This window comes from Eumetopias jubatus, unplaced genomic scaffold (assembly GCF_037043125.1).
Source record: "Eumetopias jubatus isolate StellerSeaLion01/CBP00866 unplaced genomic scaffold, mEumJub1_p1.0 scaffold_17, whole genome shotgun sequence".
Taxonomy (NCBI): Eukaryota; Metazoa; Chordata; class Mammalia; order Carnivora; family Otariidae; genus Eumetopias; species Eumetopias jubatus.
In genome coordinates, this window is record NW_028274823.1 from 76,587,600 (window position 1) to 76,612,525 (window position 24,926).

At 40.3% G+C, this 24,926-nt stretch overlaps 2 protein-coding genes across 3 annotated transcripts in view; one reads left to right on the forward strand and one right to left on the reverse strand.

Annotated features, from left to right (window-relative positions):
• The window catches only part of GPR137B (G protein-coupled receptor 137B), a 59,067-nt gene extending 40,173 nt beyond the window's left edge, over positions 1-18,894 (forward strand). The window contains exons 6-8 of the mRNA XM_028104522.2: positions 2,637-2,761; positions 4,588-11,828; positions 17,459-18,894. Coding sequence (XP_027960323.2) covers positions 2,637-2,761; positions 4,588-4,699 — 237 coding nt within the window. The 3' untranslated portion in view covers positions 4,700-11,828; positions 17,459-18,894. The remainder of the gene's footprint in view (positions 1-2,636; positions 2,762-4,587; positions 11,829-17,458) is intronic.
• Positions 11,942-24,926, reverse strand: part of ERO1B (endoplasmic reticulum oxidoreductase 1 beta) — a 60,471-nt gene continuing 47,486 nt past the window's right edge. Inside the window, exons 10-15 of one of the 2 annotated variants that reach the window (XM_088020153.1) lie at positions 23,528-23,620; positions 23,158-23,404; positions 22,103-22,172; positions 19,777-19,863; positions 18,741-18,874; positions 11,942-14,444 (exon numbers count right to left, since the gene is read on the reverse strand). In XM_088020153.1, coding sequence (XP_087876279.1) covers positions 14,384-14,444; positions 18,741-18,874; positions 19,777-19,863; positions 22,103-22,172; positions 23,158-23,404; positions 23,528-23,620 — 692 coding nt within the window. In that variant the 3' untranslated portion in view covers positions 11,942-14,383. Of the gene's footprint in view, positions 14,445-16,275; positions 17,843-18,740; positions 18,875-19,776; positions 19,864-22,102; positions 22,173-23,157; positions 23,405-23,527; positions 23,621-24,926 lie in introns of those variants that run through there. The other variant, XM_088020154.1, reaches the window with a different exon arrangement.

A 24,926-nucleotide genomic window follows, 5' to 3' on the forward strand; every position in this document is an offset into this window, starting at 1 on the left:
AAGTCTATTCTCATTTAGCATAATTTTTTTCCTCACCTGCTCAGATTGCTTTCCATTACTCTGCTTCCTCTAGCCTGCTACGTATTACATCTAGTGTATTTTAAATTTCATTTATTATTTCTGACTGGTTCTTTTTTATCTCTGTGTTAAGGGTCTCACTGATGTCCTCTACTCTCTTCTCAAGTCCAGTGAGTATCTTTCTGATCATTACTTTAAATCCTCTATCAGTCATATTATCTCTGTTTCCCTTAGGTCTTTTGTTGTGGTTTTGTCCTGTTCTTTCATTTGGGACATATTCCTCTGTCTGCTCATTTTGTCTAGTCCTCTGTGTCTGTTTCTGTTAGGATAGTCAGCTGCCTATCCAGCTCTTGAAAGTAGTAGGTGGGGTGCACGCTTCTGACAAGATGGCACGGTCCTTTTACAGAGGGGTGGTGCCCCCACTGCCCAGTCCCGGGCCAGCCCGGACTGCTCCGTAAAGCGTGTGAGTGGGATGGGTGGTGCCCGCACGTTCTGCATGCCCGTCCTCTTGCACAGGTGACCCACAGCCTCAAGGAGACAGGCTGGCCAGGGCCACTCTGCAATGTGCAGGCAGGGCGTGCAGTCTTAACAGGGAGCGAGCATCCTCCACAGGGGGTGACCCGTTGCTGCTGCCAGGACCGAGGCCCTGCAAAACACACAGTAGGGTCACACCACGTTGGCAAGGTTGCAAAGGCCTTCCGGGGAGGGGGACCCCCGGCACCAGGACTGAGGCAGGCCCGGCCGCAGGGGGCAGGCCGCGGTGGAAGCAAGTTATGTAATGAATGCTGGGCCCCATTCTGGTTCTGCTGGGCGGGCGAGCTCCTTTGTTCCTGGAGGAGTCTCTCAGGGAAATCTGTCCCTCTGGTCCAGGCTCTGAGATCAGTAAATAACTCTCTCCCATCTGCCACAGGCATCTTTCAAACTGCCCTTCCAGGCCACACCTTTGCAGTCGGTCTGTTGGGCTGTCTAAGAGGTTTCCTCTCCCCCTCCAGCCTCTCTGGGAACTGAGCCTGCTGATTTTTGAAGTTCCAGGCTTTAAGTTCCAGCTGGTTGTAAGAACTCGGGAAATTTGGCCCGGCCTGTTTTCAGAGGCCCCCTGGTGTGAGAATCTGTTTATCTCCCCCCTCGGCGTGCAGACAGCCACGGCCCCTTAGCTCCCAGCCACGTCTCCGCTCTTCCTGCCCTCACTTGTGGGTCCGGTTCTCTACCTGTACTTGTGGAGGTGGTCCTGCCAGTCTTCGGGCCCTTTTCTGGGATGTGTTATCCAGTTGTATCAGTGCAATGAGGTGCGCTCAGGGTCCTCCTACTCTGCCATCTTCCCGGAAGTGGAGGTTACACTTTTAAAAACAAAACAAACCTGCCCGACTGTTGCCCCCAGTGGGTGCGCCATTTTACACTCACGCTAGGAGGGCAGGAGGGGTCTGGGTCCGCCACAGATTCCCCAGCACTTGTTATGGACGTTTTGATTCTAGATGTCCTGGATGGGTGTGCCTGTTGCCCTGATCATGAGTGATGCCAAGCATCTTCCCATGTGCTTATTGGACGTTTGTATCTTTTCCTGGGAGAAATGTCTCTCCAGATCTTTTGCCCATTTTTAAATTGAGTTGTCTTTTTATTGTTTTAAGAGTTCTTTATGTTATGTATTTTAGATCTAAGTCCCTTGTCAGATAAAGTGATTTTGCAAATATTTTTTCCCTTTTTGTGGCTGTCTTTTCACTCTCTTGATGGTATCTTTTCAAGTTTTAAATTTTGATGAATTTTATGTTCTTTTGTTGTTCATGCTTTTGGTATCATATTTAAGAATCCTTTGCCAAATCCTGCGCCATGATCTGTTCCTGTATTTTTCTTCTCAGAATTTTATAGTTTTTACTCTTATATTTAGGTCTTTGATCCATTTTGAGGTTAGGATCCAACTTCATTCTTTTACGTAGACATTCCTGAACTGCTACAAATAATAAATTTTAAGGCATCCCACCTTATCTAGGTTTTGTTTCCTGTTATTTGGCTAGATTAGTCCTAGAAAAGGAGGAATTTACATATAAATACTCATGAGATGGCAAGCAACCCTGTTTCCTACTCTTGTTTAAAATAGAGCACTGATGATAGGTACAGGGATGGCAAACAAATTTTGGATCTTATGCCAGTTTTGGTTTGCCATATAATACAGTTCTAATCTTCTGCTTACTTGAAACGAGTCATTTGAAATTTTTTGAATGGTGAACTCTGCTTGAGGACAGAAACAGGAGGAAATGATTATAGAAGCAGGATATGGAAACTGGATACAAACCCTCTCAAAATTATTTGATCACTATCATGACTATTTTGGCTTGTAAATATCCACATTACTATACAGCTTTATATCTAATTTGGTTAATTTGGGCATTGTCTAGTGTTTTAGTAAGGGATTAAAACACGGTAAATTCACTGCTGCAGAGAGAACTCTGAAAGAAGATTTTGTCCATACTGAGAAAAGTTAAATATAAAAGCAACTAAAATGAACACTGTAGTCGAACAGGTACGTCCTCCTTTCAGATGAGTATGGCATCTTCAGTCTCCAGCAAGAGAGACCTTGTTTATCTTTGTCTAGAGGAATACTGAACAATTAACTGTCTTTGTAGACCAGCCCTGGAATGGTCCCCAGCCACGGGTTCAGTCCCAGATCTTACTTCTTTGACAACCCTCGAAGATATGACAGTGAGGATGACCTTGCCTGGAGCGTTGCCCCTCAGGGACTTCAGGGAAGGTAAGACCCTCGTTCGTGGTAAAAGGCACGGTTAGGAGGCTGAGGACTGCACCAGTGAAATCGATTCAGTCCAAGAGAAAACGCTTCCATAAAAACCCTGGAGTCGGAGGGAGTGCAAGGCGCATAGGAAATGGAGACGCCCCTGACGATGAGAGACAAGGTGCCACCAGAGTAGAGCCCCACGCCCAGGATTCTGCTTCCTTACTGGTGTGGCAGACTGGAGGGGTGGGAGCTCCCGGGGTTCCCTTCCCTCTCCTGTGATGCTTCAGCCACCCGCCATGGCCCAGGGATCATCACGTCCCCTCTTCCTGCCAGTGAATCTGGGCCCTCGGGGCCAGCAGGGGTGAGAGAAGCAACAAGGCCACCCTAGTGCTTACTGAGCCCCCCTCCGCTCTGTGCTTGTGCTCCCAGGACCTGGTGCGGGGCTGTGTTTCTTGGAAGTGAAAGCTTATTGTTGGCAATCCATTGTGCATTTAAAGGCAATCATTAACATTTTAATATAAACTACCCCCCAATCCCGGGTGGAATGATAAAAGAGAAGACAGCCTAGCTTTTTCTACTCCTTATTACCAACAGTAAATGTCCTTGGAAAACTTTAAAAGAGCTCGGGAAAAGAGCCCTTGTTGGGGGCCAGGAAAAGGGAGGAGAAGCTGGGAGGATATATTGCTTTCTCAGTGCCCGAGGGAGCAGGGCACCAGACAGAATAAAAGATGGTGCTCAGGGGAAGAGAAAAAGCAGCACTCCACAGACCACGCCAGCAGATGTGAGGAACACAGAAGTCTGGAAGCGAGCCAGTAAACACGGACTTCCCGAGCTCCAGAGTTGTTCGGGGCCTCACCCCTACCGCTGCTCTCTTACCCAGTGCCCCCACTGCACGTCCTTCCAGAGCCCGCGGGAGCAGCCCTAGCCCCTCACCTGCCAAAGGCAGCATGGAGCTGAGCGCCCTCACCCCCTAGGTGGAAGAAGCCCCCTCTTCCACTACATGCAGGAGGAGAATAATAAAATGTATATTAGTGAACGCTTACTGTGTATCAAGCTCCTGTTCTAAGCACTTTATAGGTGTTAATTCACAGAAGCCCAAGCAGGTAGTCACTGATACTACTGACGATACGGATGATAAAGTGGATGCACAGAAGTTACCCGTCCAGAGGTACCAGATATAATTTGTTGGCAAAATATTTTGTTACACGTAGTGATTGGCTTATGGTTCTAGTAATACTATGCTTCTGGGCTCTGTGGAGTTCAGGTTTGTTGTGTGTGTGTTGTAGAGCGAGCAAGCACGAGTGGGGGTAGGAAAGGGACAGGGAGGGAGGATCTTAAGCAGGCTCCGCACGCAGAGCCCAGCGCGAGGCTTTATCTCAGGACCCTGCGCTCAGGACTTGAGCCGAAATCAAGAGTCGGATGCTTAACCGACAGAGCCACCCAGGCGTCCCGAGTTCAGTAATCTTTGGGGGTGAGCTTGTAGCCACTGCACGTGGGCTCCAAGAAGCCACTTTAAGGGGCGCCTGGGTGGCTCAGTCGGTTAAGCGACTGCCTTCGGCTCGGGTCATGATCCCGGGGTCCTGGGATCGAGCCCCGCATCGGGCTCCCTGCTCGGCGGGGAGCCTGCTTCTCCCTGTCCCTCTGCTTGTGCTCGCTTGTGCTCTCTCTCTCTCAAATAAATAAATAAAATCTTGAAAAGAAAAAAAAAAAGAAGCCACTTTAAAAAAACTGGGATTGTCTACAGTTTATACAAAATCCCAGTTTTATCCATCTAAAATAGACATGTCATCAGTAGAAAGTTTGGTGACTTGAGACATTATACTATCTGTTTTTTTCTTTTTAAGTTTTACTCCAGACTACTATGATTGGGGACAACAGACTAACAGCTTCCTGGCACCAGTGGGAACTTTCCAACCAGACTCCGCTTTGGATCCTGACAAACCAAGCCACGGGTAGCATCAGTCAACAACTCTATGGAAGATTCCTCAAGTGGAGAGCTTCAAAGAGACTAACTTAATGACAGCTGAATTTTTAAGGCACTTTTCCTTAAGAAATAGGACTTGATTGATTTTTATTTGTTACAGGTTTCTAATGGCTCCATAGGACTAAGCAATAATTTAGATTGAGAAAACCTTATTTTAGTACTAAAAAGTGAGCCTGGCTGCCCATTTCAGTGGGTATAATTTAAACGTTAAAAAGAATTCTGTACTTTTATAAAGATGTATTTTATATAACTTAATAATGCTAAAATATATACTAGGATTTTTTGAGAATGTTATTGCAATGTTTGTAGTTTGCACGGACTTTTATGCATAATTCACTTTAAAAGTATACAGTACATGGTCTAACGGTTGTTTAAGGCTTGGACTTAAGTATTCTTCAGATCCTTACCTCTTCAGGCCGTGCAGATGCTGAGCTTCACACCTGGAAGACTCCAAATACAGTTGACATCTAGAAAGCCCGTTACAACTCCAGTGTTAAAAGTTATAATGTAGCAGAGAATCAGCAGACTACATACAAGGTAATTGGTTCCTTCCTTCGAGTTCTTTACGGTCCAGACAGTTGTTATCTCAAAGAATCTCATAAATGTCACCAAAAATGTGCTACTCTTTTCAGCAGGGCACTAACGTATACACTTCAGTGATAAGCGGATATGTTAAAAACACGGGTAGAGCTGACCTACCCTGCTAACCCTCCTCTGCTATATTCAGAAAGTTCGCATAGTTTTTCAGCCCAGTGAAATCTAGCATCTGTCACCTCAGTACTTCCCAAGACAGCACCTTTCCCAAATCACGGACCATTCGTTACATTCAAGGAACAGAGGAGAGGTTCTCGAAAGGGGATGAATAATAAATGCCCTTGACCCAGAAGACGGTGTGGGGTCCTCACACTTTTCCTGTCATTTCCCATCATATTTAAAATAATGCCTGGTGTTTCTAAATGGCTCTGAAGGCAGGCTATTGGAAGCGGCAGCTTTAAGTATCCGGGAGCACGATTCCTGTCCCTTAGCCATGTAAAGAGGCATGTTCCAGAAAACTGCTTCTCAGTTGTCTTCCGCTTCAGTGAAATCAGCTGGTTCTCCAGCCACGGGTGCGATTCTGAAACCTCCCAGATCTATACAGGTGACACTGCCTACGATAGGAAACTCTGTCAGGGAGGTTAAATGCTCTGATTTTCTGTAAAACAGAGGGAAGGTACTGGAGGAAGGACTGTCACCATAGAGACAGTATCTGCTCCGCCTAGAGAATCTCACCTCTCCGGACGGGAGGAGGAGCAGCAGCAGATGAAGAGAAAGTTACGTAAATAAGTTCTCTCTTCATGACGAAACCCATTTCCAAAATGTCTCTTATTTCCCATTTTGGTCTTCAGAAAGGATTTCTCTCTGGGCATTGATTTCACAGAGATCGAGTCTACTTCTCTTGATGGTAATTAAAATTGCCATCTCAAGTTTTAAATGGCTTATGATTGGGTTTTTCATTTGTATGGAATGCCTTTATCCTACATAATTCCACATAACATAACAAAACAGTGTTCTTGCCTTTCAGCATATGGAAGAATTGGGGTCACTATCAGGGAAAATTCTAGACTGAAGCAAAATTTGCACTGATTATTTGGGTTGCCTTAAAATGTTGTAAGTTGTTGTTATTCTACATAGCTTTAAGAACACCCTACTTGTCATGCTGTCTTTGTTACTAATTCTCCTGGGAGAATTTAAAGGCAGACCCAGCATACACTTAAATCATGCTTTCAGAAAGTACTTCAATTAGGTCATTCTCAAGGGTAGGTATATTTTTAAAAATACAGTAATAAAAAATCACTAAAATCACCAATTATTATATTCGTGCTGTATCAACACATTATTATCCTGTTATTACTGGCAGGAAAATTGAAATAACCAGCATTAAGTGATAAAAGCCATAATCCATTTTTATGGTAAAGCTGCTACTATTTGAACTTTTTTTTTATTGGAAAGGATAAAAATGTTCTAAGAGCCTATTTTTCTCTTCTTCCCCTTTTAAAAAGTATTGCTAAAGCACAAGTATTGTACACACATCTAGAATATAACAAATAGGATTGTATTAAACTATCTTTCTCTCAAAGTAAATGACCATGTATACCCTGGGAAACATTATGGGTAGGGTAGGTATGAAAAGGGAAATTAAAATTTAATTCCCTAATTGTGTTGTCCTGTTAAGGAGGTACACTAACAAAACTGCTCCTCCTGTGAAATATTAAAGGCTCAAAGGCGGCAAGGAATGGGGATTACCAGTTGTAAAATACCTAAATGTCTTTTTAAGGCAACATGATGAAATTAAAACCCTGGTCGTTTGAAAGTTAAAAATGTATGGGGAAGAGGCAGTGTCACTGAAAATTTTGTACTAAGTCTGATTCAACACTAAAAGGCTGCATGTGAGTGTTTCTGGGCGCCTACTGGAAATAGGCATAAGAGGTGTCTCCTTCTGCAGGTAGTTGTCTAAACATGCCAACTGATTTGTGTAGGTATCTGGCACTGGCTCCTTCTTCTTTCTGCAATTAACCCACTTAACTGAGCCCCTGATTACAACATCCCGAGTATGTTACACACACAGCTGTGGACTGTTAGGAGTTTTTTTTAAGTCTTATACTCTACACATCAGTCATAGTTACGCCAGTTCTTTCTTGGATGTATGGGGCGTGGTGGTAAAACTGTGCTGGTCACCATGTTCAGCGGCGTAGATCAGGCACACTGGCTCCTGCATCCCCAAATAGCCTCTTTTCCCAAAATCCAATAGAACTGCTCTTTGTTAATTCCTTGAACACTTAATTCCTATTAAGAGGAAAGGAATAAGCCTTAGTAAATCCCAGAGCATGAAAAGTGCTTAGAGAAAAAGGTTCTCATTTATATTTACATAGTAGATATTACTAGAATTTTTATTTTTTTTAGAATAATGCTTTCTTAATAAAAGTAAACTTATATTAGAATTAAATGGGTCTAAATATTTGAGGCTTTTTTAAGATTACCAACTGAAGAAACTTTGTTAAAAAAAATCACATTAGAGTACTGTATGATAAAATCTAGGCAAGTGTAAGTCTGATCAAAGACATATCTAACATGCCTTTCCATTTTTTGTCCCACGGGAGAATTTTATTTTAAAAAAGTCCTAACTGTGCATAATGCTTAATATTCAAGACTTCTCATGGTCCAGAGGAGCTGCTGGAGAGGATCAGGCTAAAAAGTGGAATTCTCATCAAAAACTACAAAGTAATCAAAGTGAGGAAACATTTAAAAAGGAATGAAGGGAGTGGAGTTCAGTCAGTGTCTACTGAGTGCCTGTTACACGCTAGACACGGGGACGCCTAGGTGTTTGCCAGTCTGTGGGTCCAGTCTGTAAACTCAGCCACATCCTTCTCTTAACCCTACTCTAGGCCCTTGATAGGGATATGTGGAAAGCCCTTGCGGCAGTGGGTCACAATACCCGGAAATATGCTGAAGGTGTCCCCGTGCCCCCGGCCCGGATATCTGTGCGGCTTCCCCGTACCCATCGTGCCACTCCCCGGGCCTGGGCGCTGAGGTGGGTTTCTTCGGTGTGGAGCTCTGCCCAGGTCATCAAGTAGGGGATCAAAGTCCTCAGATTCAAATCCAGTGACTCAGCAGCTCCTAACGGTGTCTGCCTGGTTCCTCCAAAACTGGATTTTTCTCATCTAGTCCCTGACCTGGGACTGAAACCCATCCTCTGCTTTCCCAGAAACTGCTTATACCTTGCCGAGACTAACTCCACTCTAGCCTCCAAACTGGTCTTCCCTTTGGCAGTGTAGTTGCCCTACTACTTAGAACGTCAGACTCTGTCTCCAGAACGTATTTCCTGCCTCTGAACGTCAGTGCAGTCAGAACAGGAGACCACACGGCTCCCCACCTAGATTTGTGACCTTTCTCTTCAGTCCGTATGAGCCTCAAAATCCTTCCCTTTCTCTGAACCTCAGTTTCCCATGAATCTTGCTAACCTACAACTGTCCCTCCGGTCCCTTTGCAGTCCCCAAGTCATGGTGCTCCTTGAAGGCATTAACTGGGATCTAAAAGGGCATGTTTAGGATAAACAAATGGGCTGCCGGGGCCATCCATTTTGTGTTGCGGAGGACCCTTGACGGTCCCCTTCCTGAATTCACTAGCCCAGAGCCTAGGATTTGGGTCTGTAGACTCAATACCTACCCCAGGGAAAACACCCAGCCATTTAGAGGTCTATTCTGTGAAGGGAATCCATAGGGAAAGGGAAATAAGGTATCCAGGTGCTGCCTGAAGAATGCAGACTCTGACCCAGGGGTGTTAGCTGGAGGATTTTAACCTGTGACAACCTGATGGCACCAGCAAGCAGACAGGGAGATTCGCTCACATTGAGAGCAGCATCCCCACCAGACAGGTTTCTAGGATAGCTGCTCCTCTTCAGTTGGTACGTTCTTTCCCTCGGTGAATTCTCACTTCAAACTCGATACAGCCTAGTTAGGTTATAGAATCCTCCGTTGCCTGATGGCAGGGATATCTGTGTTTTGTTCACTGCCATGTTCCCAGCATCTACAACAGTGAATGGTCAAATCCTGTTCTGGTGGTAGACGGTGGCTTGCTTTTGTAAAGGTAATCTCTTTCACTTGCACTTTCATCCACTGAGCGTGGATCTGACAAGTATAATACTCCCGTAAGGGCCCAGCCCTGTTTTCTCAGATATCCAACTTGTGGGTAGAGAATTCATAACGGAATAAAAAAGGAAATAAGGATTTTACATAAGGCTAGTCTCCAAGAATTGAGAACTCAATCTTAAAACAGAAACACTGAGAATATGAAATTCTGTCCACACAGGCACTAAATGTCTTGTGTCTCTCTGCCCTCCCGTGTTTGGGCACTGGCAATAGAATACTGAAATAACAGAACAGGCAATAAAAAGTAGATCTTTATCAGATCATGTTTAAAATTAAAAGAAGAGGGACACATTAAAGTGGTTAAAAGTACAACCCTTAAGAGAAAAACCCTGAACTGGGCAGAGTTCCAGCATGATACATATGTTAAAGAACTTTTTTTAAAGTGCATATGGAATAAATAAGCACAGTTAAAGAAAACTTTTTAAAAAGGGCGGGAGTTGGGGAGAAGAAGGGACCAACACACCAGATACTTAACCACAGATCCTGAGTAATTACAATAGCCGTAGTCCTGGTGTCTGAATAAACGGACCGAGGAAACAGAACGAGAACCCTGATACGGAGGAGCTAACTCCATGTGTGATGTCAGGTATAATAAACGTAGCATCTCAAACCAGGGAGGATGGGACAAACTGTTCAGTCAGTGGTACTGGAACTGGGTGATCACCTAGGAAGAAATTAGGCTGGATCCATAACTTACACCCTACACCAGGACACACTCCAAAGGGATCAAAACTTCGATCTAAAAAACCATGAAAGCTCTAAAAGGAACTGCAGGGGAATTATTGCCGTGCAAGGAAGGTGTTCAAACTATGGCTCAAAGTCCGGAAACCACTGAGAAATTGAGAAATTAAAAAAAAAAAACTGCATGGCAAAACCACCATAAGCCAAGTCAAAAGACAGACACCAAATTGAAAAAAAAATTTCTTACTACAAGTGAGAAACTAAAACACGCTGATATGTAATTTTGTATCTACCGGCGTGGCAAACGTCAAACGCACATCTACATAGGTAAGGTGGTGGGTAAGCAGGCACGGTCTTGTATGTGAACCAGGTAACTGCCTCTACGGAGGGAAATATTCTATCATGGTCTGTGAAATGGAATTTTGGGGAATTTATTCTACAAGTACACATTTATGTATGTGTGAAAAGACACATGCACAAGGGTCTGGAAACAATCCAAATGCCCATTAAGAGGGGCTGGTTAACTAAACAACTGTACATTCATATAATGGAATACTAAGCAGTTACTAAGAAGAAAGTTTTAATGAGTAAGCTGTCTAGGGAGGTGGGAAGACTAACCAAGAAAAATAAAGTGAATAAAAGCAAACGGTGTGTATAGGATGCCACTCTTTGGGTAAAAATGAAAGGAAAAACTAAGACTTTACATTTGTATTTGTTTGTATGTGCCCCCCCAAAAAGTATGGATGGAAGCATAAGCGACCACGAACAGAGGTTATGGGGGTGAGGGATGGGGGAGGATATGCCGTACGGACAGGTGGGCCGAGGACAGGAAGAAGCCGTTCCACTGTAGAGCCTGTCCTATTTTTTGGTCTTTGAACCATGTGAATGTATTACCTATTTGAAAAATAAAGTAGATTTAAGAAGCCTTATGACTCCGTACAAGTCAGAAGGTGCTAAGAGCCCCCAATTTTTAGTTGAACAGTCATAAGCCAACTTCAGTAGTAACACAGATACATGACATGCTGAGCAAAGGATCTGGAGTCACACTTTCTGATTTTAAACTCTAGCCCCACAACCTGGAATTTGTGACTACAGAGAGTTAGCCACTCTTGTCCTCGGTTTTCTTATCTATAAAACGGGTTGGTGATTGTACCTGCCAACCAGTGCTGCCGGGAAGATTAAGGAATCCAGGGAGAGCCCGGACTAGAGCGGCTGCCGACACTGGCCCACGTAAGAAACAAGCTCACACTCCTTACACATTTCCTCTGGTCGCCGCAAATTACAATCAGATCCTCAGCTCGTAAAGGGAAACATTTCAAAGGCGTGGGGGGCGGGGACAAGAAAGACGGACTGCAGAAACATTCATTTGACTCACATTCGCTACAGCCTGGTGGGCACGACAAATTATCTGGGATGGTGTTCAAAATCAAAGCCGCACCTGTCGATATTAAACTAGAATGCCCGTCCACCTGTGCATGCGTCTGCGTGTGTTCTTTTGTTTTACCAAATAACTTCCATGATACCAAGTAACCCGTCTGTGTGTTTGGGTGAATAGCTATGGTTTCTGCAGGTACTTCCCTTTGCAAACTGCTGAGAGGTTTACCGTATACTGTTCCCAAGCTTCCAGTTGAAGGCAATGCTGATGAAGACCGAAACAGCTGTCCGTCCTTACTTATACCGGCACCTAGGTAAAGCTGGAGAACACGGCAGTGTTTCATGGACATACAGACTACAGGTATCGAGTAAATTCACAATGTTACAATTTCTGACTTAAACTTCAAAACTGGGAAAACTATTACTATTCTGTCTGATCCTCTATAATCTAAGAATCAACACAGGAGAAACATGCAAATTTTATCAATTTTAATATATAGTATTTCTAACTTACATAGATGCCACTTAAGGAAAAGAAACTCATGCCATTGAAGGAAGGAATTCTTTTCCTTTTCTTCATTTTCATTACTTCGTCAGCTGGTACAATCATTTCTGTCAGTTATATTATCAAGTGCTGGACTTTTAAATTAGGTGACGAGATAAAGACAAAATGAGAGAGGAATTACCAGCCAAGCGTTTTCACAAGGCAGTCGGTCCTCTAGTGTCCCTGTAGAACAAAGGGTCTGGGACTTGGAAAAACAGGTTATATCACAAAGATACAGTATCACCAGGCTCACAAAACAAAGATTCCTACACCTACACAATCATTTAAGAAATACAGACACAAAAATGTAGGCTGCCCCCCAACAACCCAATTTGTGGTAAAACCAAGTTAATCAGATAAATTTCAGCTTAAGAATACTTCATTTGTTTATTTTCTTGGTGGTGCAAAAATTCATTACAACTTTGAAAAGAACTTTTTATACTAACCATTTAGTTTCCTAGAACTCACTCTAACACACAATTTTTCCTAAGCTTGAAACAAATCACAGTAAAGAAAAAAAAAATCACTGGAAATGACCAAGGATTTTTCTCCAGTAAACAGAATTTAAATAATAGCTTTTAACTGAGGGAACAGTGAAGTAACACTACCAAAAAGATTCTTAAACTTACAGTAATAATAGACAAAGTGCAAAACTTTCACATTTTCTTAAACTCTGAATGAATACTAAGAATAATTCTTATTAATTTACCAACAAGATTATTCACTTTTTAGACAAGTTTACCTTGGGGTCCCCCTCTCCTACCACACAATACTTACATCCCTAAAAATGAAAAGAAAAAGTGGAGAAGGCTCCAATCAAGCCGGCCTGTTTTATTTGACTTAACCAAAAAAAAAAAAAAGTCACCACCATCAACAACAACAAAAACCCCTGGGTCTATAAAGGTTGAAACTGGGGTAAGAAAATAATCCGTGAGACCTTACTCCTTTCAACCATATCCCTCCCAAGGGATGACCAAATATTTTTAAAAGAGGGGTGAGCCAACTAAATACAGTTTAAAATACACCACTAAATCATCGATGAACACATTTCAGACTCTGGCAGGTAAGGTACAGGTTTAAGAGCACTTACTTCATAAAAGACTGAAGAGTCGAAGGAGGAACTCTAGGTTTTGTACCCGCATTACTTCTACACAGATGCCTCCTTCCAAGTTAATCACATTCTATCTCTAACAGCTTTTAAAAGAATATTTTAAATATTGGAGGATATTTAAATCCCAGCTTTAGAAAATGAGCTTAGGACATGAAGGTCATCTGTTGGTACAAGTCACACAAAGTACCATTTATATACAATGAACCGAACTGAAAAGAAAGTCAGGGAGAGGGGAAGCTTCACGAGGCTCGAATTCATCTACCTGTTTAAATAACCTACCAAAGAAATTCAGGTTGAAAGAGGATTGCATAGATTGTACTCTAAAATAAAATCCTTCAAGAACGCTTAATTTAAAAGTAAATTTTGTGTATATCATTTTAAAGTGGCATTATAAATCCATATAATCCCATTCGAATTTTATCAAAGTGAAACAAGTATTTATGCAAATTTTTTTCCTCGAAGTAAACAAAAATTTTCTAAAATTGGAGTACGGACAAAGACATGCAAAATCAAAAGAAACAGATACATAGTATAGGTTCTAAGTAAAGACTCCTCTGGAGCAGCCCACGGCACAAGGGCTATCTGGCTGGGCAGCTAGCTGAGGGACAGCAGGAATTCACCTTTACTGAAGCAGGGCCTTTAGACCAAACCAAAACACCACCAACAACAGCAACTAAAAATCTTAAATAAAAACCAGTGAAACTGAAGTTGAAGCCCTGGGGATTCTTCAGTCCCTTCCATAACTATACACTCAAAGGGCCACTCATTACACTGATGCTTCCGGGTTACAGAAGGTGACATCAGGCAAGGCGAAGGACACGTCTGAAAAATCACTGATAAATTTCTATCACTGATCCTAGCCCGAAGCAACATTTGTTCTCTAGCTCTCCTTTCCACAACAGACTGCTAACAGTGTTTATTACAGTGGTCATTTAAGTCCGACAACTGGAAATAAAGAATGACAGAATAAGAAAAAACCAATTCTAAAACAGAATAGCAGACTATTTCAACAGATGGAAACATGAAATTAAACACAATTAGTATAACTTACATGTTTTAAAAGTATATACTTCATTTATAAATATCTCTAATTGACAATCTATTAAGAATCATAAATATTCAAGTGAACATTTTAATTTTTTCTTTAAGAGTTCAGAATTCCTTCTTCAAGTCTTTGAAGGTTAGTCTCCTTCTGCTGAATGTCCAAGACTAACAGGCTTCACACAGTCCGATTATGTCTCTAATCAGACAAAAGCCTTTATTACCTACTGTGTTGTAATAAGACTTTAAAATTCTGTAACTCTCTTATACTTGTAGAAAGCCTATAGAAGAAGAAAAGAACGTATTAGTACAGTTCATATGTGCACATATTTCAAATTACTGATACCATTCTATGAGCCATAATTTGAAAGCAAAATCCAAAATAAAAATATAAACAACACTGACCAATGAAACTTCCATTTTTAAATGAGTATGCTGTAATTACTTATTAAAGACTGACAAAACGCACAGCTACAGCTCTTTACTCTTGGGTTAGCAGGGGCGAACGGAACCAGTTACTTATTACCAACAGATTCTAGATTAATGATGGGAACAGTGATATGAATAACTCAGTACAATAAAGAATCTCTAATCATTTACAACTGGTCTTATAAATTCGTTTTGCACATTCCTCTCCAAATGTCCACTCCTTCCTTATTCCCCAAACACACTACAGATGACCCTTGAACACCACGGGTTTGAACTGTGTGGGGCCACTTACACACGGATTTTTTTTTTCAATAAAGATAGTACTGTAAATTATTTTCTCATGATTTTCTTAATACTTTCTTTTCTCCAGCTCACTTTGTTGCATGAATATTGTATATAATATATATAACATATGAAATACATGCTAAATGACTGCTTATGTTGTTGGTGAGCTTTTCCGATCAAGAGTAGGCTATTAGCAGTTAAGTTCCCGGGGGAATCAAAAGTTATATGTGGAGCTTTGACTGCATGGGGGGTAATGTTAGCTCCACAGGGCTAGCGATTGTTTCTTTTATCTACTGCTGAATACCTGTGCCCTACATCTACCACTATTTACAGTGTTCAATAAGTAATTATTGAATGAGCAAATGAATGCATGCATGGTTTTGGGCCCAGGCCCAGAAGTAAAACTCTGGAATGGGAATCATAAAAAAATAATTCTATAAGCTCAGTAATCCTTACATACAATTCAGGGTTGATATGATAAAAATCTAATGTTTTTCTTTCTATAACATAAGATGATGTAGTTGCAGTATTAAGCTTGCTTCTTTACTCTAAATACTTAATAAATAAGAACTTTTCTTGTATCGAGAGCTTAGTACGCCAGGCAATGTCCTGAGCATATCACACACATATTCAGTCATTGTAAAAAGTAATTCTCTAAGGTAGATAAAATTAACCCTGATGTTCCAATTTGAGGAAAACAGAGTGAAATAAATCAAGTAATTTTTCAGGGCCACCCAGCTAACAGGTGGGTTCCAACCAGTTCATCCTATCTCATGACTATATAACCTCTCAAAAAGTCCATGCTCTCTAGAGTTTCAACATGTTCTTTTTTACGCTTGCAAGTTGTGGTGTTAGTAGAAAATGAATTCTTCGTCTAAATCCTCAGAATATTAAAGGATCGAAACTGTTTTTAATTAGAAAAAAAACTATGATTAAAATAAATGTGTAAAATCATATGCTGTACCTTAAAGTACCCATTAAAAAAAAAAACAAAACCCTCAAGTATATATGAAGATACGGTAAAGAGACCAAGGCCTAAAACTAAAGAGAAGAGAGCCGAGTCAGCAGCAGGCGGTGTGTTCAGAATGAAAAAGCGTGCTCAAAGTCTGGCTTAGGCAGGAAAGGGAGAGGATCAGAGAACTCAAAAGGTGACACAAATTAACTATAGGTTAATATGTCGCTCCTACCCGGAGACCACACACTGACCGGCACCACTGGGACCTGGGGAGCACAGTCTCCGGGCAGACGCGAGCCAGACCTCACCGCTGACTACCCGACGGAGCTCTTCCTCCTCCCGGCGCCCGCGGGGCGCACAGCGCACCAGCACTGACCTACCGCTTCTCTCCTGGAGGGGCGCTGTGGTACACGGTCACACCCAACAGGGAGAGCAATGCCCTATCCACCTGTTTGCTGGAAAGGAAACCGTTTGATATGAAAGTTGAAACTATCAGAAAATGGCTGTTCCTGTAGGAAAGACACCTGCAGAGTATTCAAGGTAAAGAAGCCCCGTTTTCCAGGATTCAGTGGCCAGACCTACGGATAATGGTCATCGTGTGTGTCTGCCTACTAGCACCATGTGACAAACGATGCGGGGCTCGGTGCTCTGAGGTAAAACTGTATTCCACAGGCCGTCAGAGAAAACCAATTCACTTCAGAAAAACGAATGCACAAACTCGCCGAGGTGTAACACGGTAATTTTATGTGTTAATGCAGCCAGAGTCATTTACTCTTTAAAGGGACTGATAATCAGGTAGAAGATAAAATGAAAAGATCCCATTAACAATTATTAAGAAAAACTATAACAAAAAAGAATAACATTCTCTAAGGAAAAGTAAATGTACAGAATCCATATAAATTAAGAAACAGGGCTCAATTAAGATTAAAAGGAGAGTGGCTAAGTAAACTGTGGTATGTCCTTGTAACAGAGTATTGGCATATATTGAAAAGAGAGAGAGACAGTCAAGAAACAGGCTCTCAACTACAGAGAACACACGGATGGTTCCCAGAGGGGAGGTGGGGGGGGATGGGGGAAACGTGGTGGGGGTGAAGGCGGGCACTTGCCGTGATGAGCACTGGGTGTCCTGCGGAACTGCTGAATCACTATATTGTACAGCTGAATCTAATATTGTATAATTGTATATTGTATAATATTGTATATTGTATAATTGTAATATTGTATAATACACTGTATATTAACTACACTGGAATTAAAAAACTTATAAAATAATGCTTATATATTTGGAAGTTGCTAAGAAAGTAAACCTTAAAGCTTATCACAAGAAAAAGAATTCTGTAACTGTGTGGTGATGATATTAACGAGTCTGGCTCAGAACCCAGTTCTCTTCACAGAATAGTAGAAGGAAATACCAGGCTCCAGATAGAGAACTGAAGCCGACAGGGCTGTCTTTATGGATGTTCTGAGACTCAGAGACATTTTGAGGAAGTTAACATCTGTTTTTTTTTTCTCGATTTAATTTTATTTGGATTTAAAATGTATAAATTGTTGAAAATATTTTTCACTTAAATTACATTTAAATACTCTAAATTTAATTCAGTTTCTCCTGCTTTATCTTATTTACAGGCCTCATAAGTGGGTGAACTAAATTCTTCGGGAAGTACTAATTACTGATGGACATCATCAGTAATGGACATCATGTCTAGCTTAGGCTTGAAATCCCAAACTACACAGTCCTCTGTAAATACATGGGAACAACAGGTATAATCTTCTACGATGGGGAAGGAACAATTTATTTTTCACTTAACTGCCCCCTTTTTAACTTAAAAATGCACATTAAGAAAACATAAGAAATAATCTCTGTATCACTTGGTTCCCACCCCCCCCTTTTTTTTTAAACAGTTCTTCCTTGACTTTGTATTTTCCAGGGCAGCACAGTTTTATTTTCTCTTATTTTCTAGGATTCTTTTCCTTCTGTTCTGTAATCCTCAGCTGGTACCACATGTATCTCTGTAGGCAAATTCAAATTCTGTTTGAAACCATCTGTGGCATAAACCAAAAGCAAACTATATAGGTCTGTGCAGGGGAAAAATGGAGTAAGAATGAATGGAGGGGAAAAGCCTCCTCTGCTTAGGAAATAAAAATCAGGGGCACCTGGGTGGCTCAGTGGGTTAAGCTTCCGACTCTTGATTTTGGCTCAGGTCCTGATGATCTCAGGGTTGTGGGATCGAGCCTCGCGTTGGGCTGGATGGCATCTGCTTGAGATTCTCTCTCCCCCTCCTCATCTGCCCCTCCCCCTGCTCCTGCATGCACCTGCTCTCTCTCAAATACAGAAAATCTTTATTTAAAGAAAAGACAAAAAACAGTGAGGTGTTTTTTTTTTAAATATTTTATTTATTTGAGAGAGAGAATGAGATAGAGAGAGTACATGAGAAGGGGGAGGGTCAGAGAGAGAAGCAGACTCCCTGCTCAGCAGGGAGCCCGATGCGGGACTCGATCCCGGGACTCCAGGATCATGACCTGAGCCGAAGGCAGTCGCTTAACCAACTGAGCCACCCAGGTGCCCAAACAGTGAGAAAGTTTAATCTCTTTCTTTCATCACCATCTCAACCAAGCTTTCTTTTCCTTACTCCTGCTATTGTACTTGACCAAGCTATAGCCGGCTGAATATTAGAATATTTTCCCCACAAAATTGAGGAGACAAACAGAAACACTGGCAATCTGACACTATTAATTTTCCTGTGACCTGCTGAGACCCTGGCTGTGAGTAGGGATATGACAGTATATAATTCTTTCTCTTTGTTGACCAAATAAAGCAAAACAAACTACTTTAGCAGAGAAGACGATCTTTGAAGTTTGCTGAAACCGGCAAAACCCAGCAGGTCTTCACTGTGAAAAGTATTCTTACCTTCCGAAAGCATTTAAAAGAGCAACTATTTCCTGTCGAGTGAGTTGGAAGCCTTTAGATGGGCTGTTCTCTGGAAGCTTTTGGATTTCTTTTTCAGAGAATAATATCTTCAGGGCAGTTCCTAGACCCTGAGTCTAGAGAAAATAGTGAAACACATAAAAATTAAATTAATGTAATAACAATTACTATAAAGGTTGAAAGGAATACGCAGTCACTGTGATGAGAGTCAAGAAACTCATATGAACTGAACTTTTCACCAAAATGTCAAACTGCAAAATACAGTTTCTACGTCCTCATACAGTATGCATGATAAATTTAACTGTTAAGGAACCTAAATAGTTTAACATTTGTTGGACATAAATTACTAAAATGCCTTTTCTTAACCTAGAAAATATCACATGAGGATTACAATGTTCAGTATGTAACCTTGAAAGCATTTCTGACAGCCCCTAGCAATTCAAAACTTAGAAATTATTAGTGATAACTACACTTAAAAATTTATCAATTATTAGAACAAGAGGAAAAGAAACATCTGATTTTCAGTGTCGTCTCCATTAAAATAATTCTGTCTCCTGATTTTCTGACTTATCTTTGTAAAAAAATAAGATAAAACATCAAATGATCCTTTTTACACTGAATATATATAAGAGAGAAATGGGCCTCCTTGGCAGAACTTTTCTTTTTTGTGACCATTTGAAATTCAAATTCTGTGATGGAAATTTGATAATTCTTTTTATATATTTTTTATATGGGTCTACAAAATACTTATACTATTTATAACCACCAAGTTCAGAAATGAATCTCAGATTGTACCAACAGAAACAGATACAATAAAACCAAAATCATTAACACAGAATAGGAAAAACATTCTTACACATGTAACACAGATTTAACATATTCATCTTTTTCATCAATAAAGCAGAAAAATCATACCTCAGATCTTCTGTTTCAATGAACAATGAGGGTATAAAAACTTGCAACTTCCCAGTAGGAATATTTAAGGTAATAGTTTTAAAACAGAAGACAAAACACAAACCTGCAATTTCCCCCATAATCTGCATTTGTCACATCCAACACAGTCCATTATACGGGAGATATTCTTGAAATGTAAGCGGAATTCCTCCTAACATGCAGAAAATATTTTTATTCTCATTAGAGTCTTAAAAATTAAACTGCACTTGTATGAATTATACAAGAAATAAAAGTTCTGAAGCTTATTAATGAATGACTTGTGTTTTTCAACAGTGAAGAAGAAAAATAATTGGATTTGTATGGCATAACATGGCACCTAAAACAACTAGCCATGGAAATTCATAAAATTCATTCCACATATTAATTCAACAAACTTTTTATTGAGGTGCTCCTCTATGCAAAGCACCAACATAGGCACTATGGGAAAAACAAAAGTAATGATGCATGGTTTTTACTTTTAAGGAACTTAACTGCTGCCTCCACTTGATATCCGCATACAGCCAGTGGTAAATCTATCTATATTATGTTTGGTTTATTTTTCATGTATTGCTTGCGTGAGTCCAAATCAGAAAAAAACAAAAGTGGTCTTAGACCACTGATCAGTTTTCATCTTTTTCCTTAGCACCACACACTGTGATGGGCGTTCCATGAGCACCGATGACGACAGGGCTGTACGAAGGGTGTGCTCTCACAGTCCCCTGCATTTCCCAGCCAGCCTCTCCAGGGATGGCTGCTAACTGCATCCTTGGACTGTGCTGCAACTGCTTCCTACCCAGGGAGGATTCTTCTGCCTGTGAGCAACTGGGCATGGTTTCTAGGACTCAAAGGCCAGTCTCCTCTGAGGCTAACAGTAGTTAATAGACTTTCCTCATCTTTTTCATGTGGTAAACATAGAGAATAAATTTCATTTTATTGTACTGAGGTAAGCATTTTATTGCATGAAGCTAGAGGCAAGCAGCCTGAAAACTCTGGCCACCAGCAAGCCCTGCCCGGCTGCTTTCCAAAGGTTCCAAAGAAACAGTACCCTGGCTAAAAAGACAAAATAAGGAACACGAAAGTCCTTTGCTCCATTCTCATGTAATTCATGTTCTTGGGAGGAGATGGAAAAACGGACTTAAGTTCTCCTTTATACACCTTTGGAAAAGAGCAAACACAATTTCCATTCATTCAGAGAGGACAGCTAGTTCTCTTCCCACGCCTATCTTCTTTCTTCCTCCACAAAAAGAACCACAGAGTTGTCCAAAAGTATAATACTTGTATAAGTACTTTAAAAATAGGAAGCATTATAAAAATAAATTAACGTCATGGTAAATGCCACAATAGCAATATACTCCTAAAATAATCACAAAACAAAACCACCTTCCAAAACTAAAATACAGTCATGACTAAGTTACTTCACTTCAGAAGCACCGAGAGACTCTTACCAATGGAGAATCACTCAGTGCTCACTTATCAGTGAGCATCTAAAACATCTCAGGGCCAAATGTGTTTCAGAATTCCAAATTTCAGAAATATAGTACATAATTTATTATGAAACACCCCACCAGAGTGTGTGGCAACACCTAGTAGTCACATACGTTAATGGTTCTGTAGCAAAACGTAAGAATATTCAAACAAAGCAGAATTTTTAAAAAGCACTATAAATACTCTTATATCAGTACAGGTCAGGTTTTGCTAACAAATTAATTTGCACCAAACATAAGAAAAATGTTTCAGTTTTTGGAGCTTTCTGGATTTCAGAATTGCACATAAAAGGCGTGGAGCTGCACTAGAAGACTGCTTGCCAGTCAATTTCAAATATTTTTATGAACATTTTAAGGGTACAACGTATTCCTTAATATGCCGTAAGCAAATGAAAACAAAGAGCTCCCAACATGAAGTTTGAAAATGCTCCTAAAATACATTCTCCTCTGATATCACAGGGTAACAGGTAATTTTTGCCTTTTATGTTAGTCCATAAAGACAAAAGCATAATAGTTCCAGAAATCTGAACATCCCATAAAATATTCCATAAAATAAACTTCAGAAAAATACAGTATTTGTTGCCTTCAAAGCGCCAAAGTCATGATTTTTAAAATCAAAACAATACACACTGTGATTTTAAAGTAAGAAAACTTTCTCTCAAAATAACACCTTTTAAAAGACCTTCACAGAGGTACCATATTCGTCGGTCAGTTAACAACAGAGGCTTCCCTAGGAGTTGGCCAAACTAGAAAGGAGAAAGGAACTGAAAAGTCTGGAGAAGGGGCTTTCTGTGCCGTTTATAGTAAAATCCAGTCAGACCAACTTCAACAAGATGGAGGACTGGGCAAGAAGAGTTTAGATGGACGGGATTAAAACAAAGCCAGTCAACTGCTCCCCACCCTAGCCCCCAATCAAGAACTTTTTACCTTTAATGACTTGGCCCCCTTTTTGTCACCTGCAAACATGGACTTCTCGTCAAAGTGCATGGGAAAGGACCTGATGAAATGACAACATGACAAGTTACAGACAAAAAGTTCACATACTATGTAGTAGAGCTCTGGCAGAATTTTTTATCCCCACAAATATTTACAATTTGTAATTTACTTGTATGTAAAGTTCAATAACACAGGAAGGTGGCAAATAGTTCACACGTAAACTACTCAAAGAGTAAAGTCACATAAAAATGGCTTTTTAATTTACCAGACTGTAATGTTTTAAAGAAGTTACATGATAAAAATCATCTAAAAATTGAACTTAAAAGCAATTTATGTGAAAAATGTGCAACACCATTAAAAAGATGTTTTAAATTTTAATGCATAATTTGAACACTTCTTAATCCAACTTTGGTTCATGCTCATTTTAATAACCAGTAAACTCAAATTTTATAGACCAGCATTTTTTTAAGAGGTATATTCTAGAACGTAAAGCTAACGTTCCCTTAGGTGTCCACTCTCACGTGAACACACAGCATCATCTGAATTTAAAAAGCAACTGGAAGAATACAAAATTGGTTAAAAAAAAAGGAAAAAATACTAAAATCGCATTAAACTTTGGGGCATCTGGGTGGCGCAGTCAGTTAAGGGTCCAACTCTTGGTTTCGGTGCAGGTCATGATCGTGGTCGTGGGATCGAGCCCCACGCTGGGCTCTGCAATCTGCCCAGAGTATGCTTAAGACTCACTCTTTCCGTCTCTCCCGTCCCTTCCCCCCACGTGCTGTCTCTCTCTAAAATAAATAAATCTTTAAAATAAAATAGCATCAAACTTTGATACTACATAAAATTCAAAGTTCTGTTTGAAAACAGGGCCTATTCTCAAGTGTGACTGGGGCTGTTCTACTGTTCTACTGACCATGTTCCTTCTCAGGTCTAATTCTCCCTCTTCCTAACCTTAACTTTTAGGAGTCAGTTTCTGTTGTATTTCAAGTACTATCTCATTCATATTCAGAATGCAGAATTTCAGATCACTGATACTCAATTCTTACTTTGTATCTTGAAAGATATTCAGTAGAAGGGTTTTTGTGTTAGCATCTTCTTCTCCATTTCCAGTGTAAAGATCGACAATTGAGCGCTCAAAATATGGGGCCACCTTTGATAAAGCTCGAAGCTCAATTAAGTATAAAAAGTACAGATTCTTAAGCCTTCTTGGACCTTCTCCCTTAGTTTCCACAGGGTCAAAGCGGCGTTTAAATTCTTTCATATTAGGTCCCCAGCTAGGTTTACCCCAGGTTTCTAAAGAGAAAGAGAAATACATAATAGAGCTTTAAGAAATAGGATTTTTTTCTCTAGAGAATATATATCCCCCCCCAACAATTTTTACACTAATAGAAGATTTCTACATAAAAATGTGATTACCTTCCAAAAGATAATTTGCACATAGATGTAAATTGATACTAGCATGAAGTCCAGATATAAGCTTATAGAAGACTCTCTTTTCCAGACACAAACCTATTCAGAAAAATATTGAAAAAGAAACCACATCCATTTAGATAACGGAAATACTGACTCAAGAAGATTCAGTACACAGGCTTATTTTTAAACGTTTCAAGGACATTAAAAATAAGGAATAATATTAAATGATTAGATCAAACTTCTCTAAAAGATAAGATTCTGACTTCAGAATGGAGTTATTAATATGATAACTTAATGCAGAATGAGGCAGAAAATGTTGGACTCTGGAGATCTAAGCACTAAGGATGTACTTGGCAAGTTCCCACACTACCCAGAAGGCAACAGCACAGATTTTTTCATGGGTTAGGCTAAACTAAAGCAAATATAATTCAAAGTCACTGCTTTGGCTTAACAATAGCTGTGTCTCCTTTTCCCTTCCCTAGACATGTCCTTTCTTTGAACCTACTTGATTGTGGAGGAAGAAGAGACTGCATTCCATTTCTCTTCTTCCTCAGATTCTTTAGTGTGTCTTACTAATCCTCTGCCCTAGAATTCTCCAGTTCTACGTAACTGTATGGTCCACTTGTAAGGAGCCCAAACCTGGAAAACAGTCAACCAGAAATTTCAATCGATAAACAATGTATGTTGACTATTTACTATGTGAGCAGAATCATATCAGACGGAGTACAGGAATATGATGGAAAATTATTTTATGTAGTCTTAAGGGTTTTGCTCAAATGGAGGTCAAGATAATTCCACTATCCTATCCTACCCCTGCCTCAATTTTAAAAGATTTTCTCTTATTATAAGAGTAATATGCATTGTAAATGTACTTAATGCCACTAAGTTTAAGATGGTTAAGATGGTAAATTTTATGTTATATATATTTTACCATAATAAAAAAGAAAATCTAGAGAAGGTTATAATTTTTTAAATGAAGAAAAATGCAAAAACCTAAGTTTTAAGAATCCACTAAATGCAAAGCAATTCACTTTTTCCTTCCCTTACCATCCAACAGCATTTTTTGTTTTTTTTCATTTTTTTTTTTTCATTACTCCTGGGGAAAATGGGCTTCTATAGTGGAAAGGAATAGTAAATAACCTCATTTATAAGCTGAGGGATTTTTAAAATGTGGCTTACTTTGCATTTTCCCCCAGATCTTTTAGATCTTCAATTTACTCTGTTCTACCCTATATAGCTTCTCATAGGAAAAAACAATTCTTTTGAGATCTCATTCTCTAATTCAGAATTCTTGCCAGAATATTCCCATTGTACAAATGGTCACCAAAAAGCAGAAAATAAGTTCTTTTTTGCACAGCTTCTAGCTTCTTCTGAAAGTATATGAGGGCACCTGGATGGCTCA